The 7,991-nt window shown below is 50.1% G+C and overlaps 1 protein-coding gene across 1 annotated transcript; it reads left to right on the plus strand.

Annotated features, from left to right (window-relative positions):
* The first annotated feature begins 641 nt into the window (after positions 1-641).
* SLAMF9 (SLAM family member 9) lies at positions 642-3,850 on the plus strand. Its single transcript, XM_043877388.1, is given in 5 exon segments — positions 642-795; positions 1,498-1,526; positions 1,528-1,837; positions 2,834-3,109; positions 3,465-3,850. Coding segments are annotated over 5 exon segments (873 nt in total). The 5' UTR covers positions 642-743; the 3' UTR covers positions 3,671-3,850.
* The last annotated feature ends 4,141 nt before the right edge of the window (positions 3,851-7,991 follow it).

A 7,991-nucleotide genomic window follows, 5' to 3' on the forward strand; every position in this document is an offset into this window, starting at 1 on the left:
ATATTTTTTGATAATATTGACAACATAGATGGGCTTTCCGGTCTAAACTGAGTGTTAGTCACTCAGTTGTGTTTGACCCTTTGCAACCCCATGGAACTGGGGGTTGGGGCAAGGAGTCAAAATTTCTCTTCCTATGAATAGTCTCTCAAACGGGAACCTAGCTAACTTGAAATAGAAAGACTTCATTCATTCATACATGCCAAAAGTATCAGTTGGGTGCTAAATGTGTCTAGCATGGGAATCAGCATCAGTAGGACATAGAGAGATGTCCCAAAATATGGAGTCTCCCTGGGGAGATAAAGATGTTTATAAGATCGAATGATCACAGCAACACAGGAACTGCAAGGGAGATCTCAGAGTATCCTGAGAGCCAGATGACAGGGTTGGATAGAAAGTGCTTGAAAAGCTTGGGGAAGGTGGTATGTCTGGGAAGTCTGGGAATACAGGGGGCAGGGATCTAGGAAGGGCTCATTTAGAAAGTGGGATTTCAACTGAGTACTATGGACAGGAGACATGAGACAGTGGGTAAACCGTCTTGCCAATCAGGCTCAAGAGAGGTGTCTTCCCAGAATGGACAGGGAGGGGCTTAGTGAGATGGAGGAAGTAAGAGGGCCGCGAGCTGGGTGAGAATCATTTCCTTCTCCCCAGGACTGGCGCTCTGGCTCCAGCAGCATCCTGTCGCTGTCTTCCTTATCGCCGTCAGGGCTGCCCAGGTCACACCTCCCAGGACCCAGGCCGCTGGCATGGGAGCACTGCTGTGGCTGCTCCTCCTTTTGCTGTCCCAGGAAGGTGAGACGGACTGGCAGCCCCAGGACAGGAGGATCTCGTTTCCTTTCTGTGCGGCTCTTCTGCTGGGCCTTGGGCTAGCAAGTCACTGCCTTTGGGCCTGAGTCCTTCAGCTCTTCTCAAGTAAAGAGGACTAGGGTGTGACTTTAGTGCAGGAAAAAAGAGATGAGGAAACCTGTGGATACGGAAGGGGAGCAACCCCAAGGACAGCAAATGGAGAAGAGAAAATTTGGAGGGTGAGGCGCAGACAGAAACTGTGGTAAGTGCTCAGAGTCAGGTGCAGCGAAGAGCTAGAGCTGGAAGAGGCAGCTGGAGGATGAGACGGAGTGTGGGCCACAGAAACTACTCAGCTGAGATCGAGACCACGGCCCCACTGCCAGTCTCAGCAGCCCAGAGACACCACCTGGGTTTTTTCCATCTTTTTGAAGTTTTATTTATTTATTTACTTACTCAGCTATCTGGGGTCTTAGCTGCAGGACATGGGATTTTCACTGCAAGTCATGCAGATCTTTTGCTGAGGTGCACGAATTATCTCTAGTGGTGGCGTATGGGCTCAGTAGTTGTGGTACTCAGGCTTAGTTGTTCCCCAGCATGTGGGATCTCAGTTCCCAGACCAGCGGGATCGAACCTGCATCCCCTGCATTGCAAGGCAGATCGTTAACTGCTGGACCACCAGGGAAGTTCTAATCTTTTCTTTCTTTATCTGTAGCTGAAGGGTACTCTGGAGATGGTGTGGATCCTGAGGAAGTGGTTGGGATCCTTCATGAGTCCATCAGGCTCCCCCTGGAAAAGCCATTTAATGAGGAGGTTGAGAACATCATCTGGTCCTCCCACATAAGTCTTGCCATTGTGGTGCCAGAGAAAGAGGGACGTCCGGCTACCATCATGGTGACCGACCCTCGCTATGAGGGCCGAGTAAACTTTCTGGAGCCCACCTACTCCCTCCATATCCAAAATCTGAGCTGGGAGGACTCGGGATCTTACCAAGCTCAAGTCAACCTGAGGACGTCCCAGGTCTCCGCCATGCAGCACTACAATCTACGCATCTATCGTGAGTTTACTGGGAACCATAGCGCTGCTTTTTCTGACTCTCCTGAGATTCCTACACAAAGGACCAAGGGTCTTAGGACTGGGGGTTATGGCTTGAGGGCCTGGGACTGGAAAGCAGTCTGTTTCCAGCGTGTCTGACCTCAGTGCTCAGCTGCAAGTAAAGTGACCTGGAGTAGCAAGGCCCTGGACTCTGAGCAGTGTCTGTGGATGTGTTGTGAAAGGGGTCAGGGGCTTTGCCTATAGACATCTTAGGAAGCCTTTCTGTTCCTATGAGATTTTGCATCCTGGGCATGCATGCCACCTCTATATTTTTTTTTTTTTTAGGCTGCACTGGGTCTTCATGGCAATGAGCAGGGGCTTCTCTTGTTGCAGAACAGGGGCTCTAGAACGCGGGCTCAGTAGTGCCCTGGCGCCCTGGCTTAGCTGCCATGCAGCATGCGGGATCTTAGTTCCCCAATCAGGGATCAAACTCAAGTCCCCGGGATTGGAAGGTGGATTCTTAACCACTGGACAACCAGGGAAGTCCTGCCACCTCCATTCCTGAGCCTTTTATCCTCCTCTTTGATTTGAGGGCTAGTAATCAGGGTCTCCTCTCTACTTGAACCCAAATTTCCTCTTAATGCTTATGACATTGACTGATATTCTACCTTGAATCGTGCATACACCGATTAAACTATAAGTGCCCTCAGGAGGGTAATAATATTTTCTAGGATCAAAGAGGCAGGACAGAGTTTGAAGGAAGGTGGGGTGCAAAGGTAAGAGAGAGAAGGCAAGGCTTTGGGGGAGGTAGAAGATGCCAGCAGCAGCTCCTTCATCTTGGCAGCTGCCTTGGGAACCACAGGTTGGATGGTGGCTGGGTCTTGTTAGTTTGGCTCCTCCCTCATTTAGGTGAAGCAGGTCTCAATGGGCAGTATCAGTACCCCAGTGTTGAAGAATTTAGGAAAACAGACTTGGCCCCTGATTACTTAGAGGGTCTTTGTGTTTGTCCCTCATCTAGGACGTCTGTCACAGCCTCACATGACAGTGAACTTTGAGATCCCTGGGGAAGAAGGCATCTGTAATATGTCCCTGATATGCGCTGTAGAGAATGCGGGCTTGGATGTGACCTACACCTGGATATCCTGGGAAGACGGCGCTGATACAGCCCATGAAGGCTCCATCCTCAGAGCGTTCTGGAGGCCCGGGGACAAGGTCGCCTCTTACACCTGCAGGGCCAGCAACCCTGTCAGCAACATCACTTCCCGTCCCATCCAAGCTGGGTCCTTCTGTGCAGGTACCGGAGTCCCAGAGACAGCCCCTGAGCCACTGCAGGGTCTCAGGGTTACCACACCCTTAGAGCCTAACCCCTCCCGTAGAGACTTCACCCCTGGATTGGGGAGGGGCCTCCCTTTTCCTCATGCTCCCAGCTTCCAAAGGTCCCTTCTAGTCCCTTCTAGGTTGAGATTACTCCCCAGATCACAACCTCTGAGATTCTGTGAATAGAATATACATTTCCTGAGATACTTGCCAAGGAACATCAACTGACAGTGAATCTGAGACCTCCTCTGGGGAATTTGGGGTGGGTGTCTTCCCCTAAATCCAGACCTTCCCTCTGGTGAGCCCCTCTCTCCTTGCCTTCCATGCCCCAGATCCTGGCGACCCTTTGGAGAAGGCCTCTACTTCCTTTTGTCTTCTGGCCAAGGGACTGCTCATCCCCTTGCTTTTTGGAACACTGGCTGTGGGCTTCTGGTTCATCCGAGTCCAGACAAGAGGCAAAGTGCCGAGAATGAAGAAACTCAAGAGAAACAGAATGAGATTGAGAAAGAAGGGGCAGCCTGGCCCCAGCCTGAACTGAGGGCCCCTGGGGGACCCCTGTCCTGAGCATTGCTTCTTCTCAGCCCCAGGGAAACCTTCCTCTCCTCCCCAGGTGCATCTCTTTCCAGGGGATCAAGGGGTGGGCATCTCAAGGGCGTGCTCCATGCCGCATGCTTCCCAAAACTGCTTTTGGAAAAGAAAGTGAGTCTAAAAGACCTCCTCACAATGCGGTGTTGGTATGTTATTATTCACGCCTAACCCATTCCCCACCAACACACATAACATTTACACTTCAGTAAGAACGGGGAGAGATTCCTTCTAATCTAAATGAAGCTGTGACTCCTGAATGGGAGATTTCAGGCACCAAGAACTCTGCATGAGAGTGGTATTATTCCGCTCTCAGAACAAGCCAATTCTTCTGCTTTCATACCCTCCTTCCACCGTGGCCGATGAGGTCACTAAGTGACTCACTCACCCGACGTCAGTCTGGTGGCTGTCCTGCACGGGGAGCTATGAAGCACCCAGTGCAGTCTTATTCTGGGTCTCACTTGAGCCTGGTGACCTTTACATCATCTCCCTGATGCCTGTTGCTCTGGGCCTCCGGTGCCTGCCCCCACAGAGATGGCAACTCAGTTGGATTGATAGCGTAGGTCTGGATACTTCCCTGGTGATCCAGTGGCTAAGACTCCATGCTCCCAGTGCAGGGGGCCCAGGGTTGATCCCTGGTCAGGGAACTTAGATCCCACATGCTGCAACTAACGGTTTGCAAGCTGCAACTAAAGATCTGTCATCCTTCAATGAAGATCAAAGATCTTGTGTGTGGCAACTAAGATCTGGTGCAACCAAATAATTCAATAAAATAAAAATAAATATTTTTAAAAAACAGCAGAGGTCGAGACTCCTGACCTCTGTTTGTACTTGGTATTAGAGTCCTGTCTATTCCTTATCCATAGATTTCCATGTGTCACACCTTCTCTCTGGACTGTTGTCCTGGATTAATGCCTGCCCCCTACACATATATTACCCTCTCTGCCCCCTGCTCTCCTGGCAAAGACCTTTAATGTTAGGTTCTTGCTCTTTCCCAAACCCAGTGATCAGTATGAATTCCTCACCCTATGCTTAAGTCTTGGTCATCCTCCCCAGATCAGATCTTGTGAAAGCTACTTAATGTAGCTGCCGTGGCAGGGTGCGGAGTGGGGGGTGAAATGGGGAGGGAACTGAAAGCCGCTCACGCCACAGGATGTGCTGAGGGAGTGAGTGACCGGGAGGAGGTGGTGTGGGATACTGCAGTGTCAGGGTCTTCGTAGACCGGGACCTGGGGATTGGAGTCGACGAGAAGAAGGACGCAGGGGACCCAAGTCTCGAGTGAAACAGGGTCCTTTATTTGCAGAAATGCATGCTTATATATCTTCAATAACATGATTACTCAGCCATTAAAAAGAATGAAATTTCACCAGTTGCAACAAAACAGATAGTCCTAAAAGGTTACTAAAGGGAGACACTGAAGGGAATCCAAGCAGGTGCTCTTTCTCCTGATCTCAGTCCTGAGAACTGCATGCAGCTCGGCTCGTTCCTGTTTTCCAGGAACTGATAAGGAACAGAGTCCTTGAGAAATGGTACACAAAGGAAGAAAACAACATATTGGATCCCTTAAAGTTGAATGTCCCCTGACACCGTAGGGAGAGCCCTGGGTGGGATCCCAGGCGATCTGGGCCGTGCCCTGCCACTGGCCTCTGGCTTGGGACATGTGGTCCAGCAGATGTCCATGGAGGCACCGTCCCTTTCGACTAGAAACACGCCCTTTGAAGAGAGCAGGCATAGGTACAGCTGAATGGTGCTCCAAGGCTAAGGGAACGCCTTGCCTCTGACAGGGGCGGAATGGGCTAGGAACCCCAGAGAATTTTAGAGGAGGGACTGAGGGGTAAAGACAGGGCTGTGGGGCAGAAGCCATGCTGGACACCTCTCTGCGTTTCGCTTTCCCCTGTTAGTGAGGAGAAGGATACTGACCTCCAAAGTGTGTCCCGAGAAAAAGGACGCTGAGACTATGGAGGGGCAGAGGGACTCAGGGGGACCATAGGGACCAAGGATGGCTTTAGGGAAAATGGGACACAGGGGACTTCCCGGGTGGGCCGGTGGCTAAGACTCCATGCTCCCAAAGCAGGGGGCCTGGGTTCCATCCCTGGTCGGGGAAGGAGATGCTACATGCCTCAGCAGTGCACATGGACCAGGCACTGGGGCACCCCAAGAGGAAGCCTCCAGCAAGGGACATGGAGGAAACCAAGAGCCAGGGCTTCCAGGGGTGGAAAGGAAGCAGAACCAGGAGGTAAGCGGGGCGTCCTGTCTCGATTACTGGGCAGGAGACGGAGCCCTGTAGGGCTTGGGGAGGAGGTGGTGAGGTTGGGAAAAGAAAAAGAAAAAAGGAGAGTTTAGTTTCTAAGTCCACTCCCCAAAGAGTTCCTAAGACTAGCAACAGATCCACTCTATTCCCTGAGGGCCTGAGTCCTCGTCCCGCTGGACGGCAGTCGCTGGCCTGAGGCTGGTTCTCTGTGCCTTGCTTTGGGCTAAGCAGTTCCACCCCCCAAAAGGCATGAAGATCTAGGACCAAACCTGCAGCCCCCAACTCCTCTAATTTCTTTAATACATTTCTGGAAACTGAGTGGAAAAGGCCAATGGCCATCTTGCATACACGGGGGCAGGTCTTCTGTGGATTTCAGAGTCTGGCACAGGAGATCAATAAGGGAATGAATGGTCCCTGTACAGTCAGCTGATGGCCTTCCCAAAAATACAGGGGAGCACCTCTCACACCCAGTCCGAACGGAGACAGGCTGAGGTCCCCAACCGGCCCAGAGCACCTGGATGTAGAACATTCAGAAAGACTCGGGCCTCTCCCTCTACAGAAAACCAGGATAATAATCACCTGATAACACTTCGCTTTTTGCAAAGTTTGCTCTGTTGAAGCAGGTGAAAAGCAAACTGAGGATAATATTTAAGCACCGAAGTGTGAGGCACTGGGCCTGCTCTGGAGAGGCGGAAAAGATACTCTCTGCCCTTGGAACTCTTCGTGGGGTGTGTTAGATGTAATTACAATGAGGTGTGACAAGGACTACAGCTGAAGGTGAAGGCGTGGTGGGAGTTGTCAGCAATGGTGTCCTGGAGGGAAGAGGAATAGAATTTTGACCTGTGACTACTAGTGAGTTCCCAGGGCAGGGAGAAAAAGGACTTTGTAGCCAGACAGAAGATAAGAAGAAAGCCATTGATAAGTGAACAAGCACCATGAATTCAAGGGACCACGAGGCCACACGCTGCCGCCCTGTGATGAATGGGTAGTCTGGAGAGGCAGGCAGGTCTCCTCTGATAGGCTAAGGGCTGAGGTGGGGGGGCGGGGATTTAGGGATGAAACAAGACCAGCTCCACACCCTCATGGAGCTCCGGTCTCACTGGGTTAGAAAACAGGCACTCCAACAACCACGAAACAAACAAAAAATGAATGGAAACTCTTTCCTGATCGGGTGACAGGACCAGTGTTCACAGCATACCGTCAGCAAAGTCGCTGGAATTGACAACATTGTCTAGTCTTCCTGTCAACAAGTTGAAAATATGTGGGCTGGTTTAAGCTTTGGTAGAGTGATGCTAGGTAGAATCCTAGCAGACTGAACAAATTTTCCCAGAGAGTAATAATTATGGATAGGACTTTTTTTTTTTAAACCAACTTTCACTTCTGGCATGGTGAAGGAGCAAGTTAGGGTCAGGTTCCTTTTCTTACCAGAAAGCTGACAAGATGCATCTGAATCAGAGCAAAATGGTGATAATAATAAAATACAAAATTAGCATCCCTCCCAAAAGAGAAAAGACTATCTTAAACTTAAAAAAATTGAAAACCATTTCAAATCCCAATTTTACAAAAAGTTATTTTAATGTCCAAACAAAATTAACTTATCCTCAAGAAAATACTGGAGACAGTGGAATTGAAACCTTTGAACCAGAGATGGAGCCCATTCTAACACAGGGGAAGGAGATCTTTTGTATTAGTTGGTGAGGGCCCAAGATATAACAAACGTCACACTCCTCCACCATCTTTCCTAGGCATTGTACTGGCCTTGCTTTCCTGTTGCATTCACTCACATGTTTTCATTAGAGTCTCAGCACTGTTAGGTCAGTCTGCTACATTGTAACATTTGAAGCTGCCAGTTTGACTTTGCTGGAGGGATAGTGAGAGAAATCATTCCATTGCTCTTGCCTGCTCCCCTCCTTCACTCCCTTCCCACATTTTCATCTCAGGTGGCGAAAAGCACCTAGATCTTTACACCTGTAGAACTTTCCAGCAGTCAAGTCCCTGAAGATGGAATGAATTACTACAAGGG

Source organism: Cervus elaphus, chromosome 20 (assembly GCF_910594005.1).
Source record: "Cervus elaphus chromosome 20, mCerEla1.1, whole genome shotgun sequence".
NCBI lineage: Eukaryota > Metazoa > Chordata > Mammalia > Artiodactyla > Cervidae > Cervus > Cervus elaphus.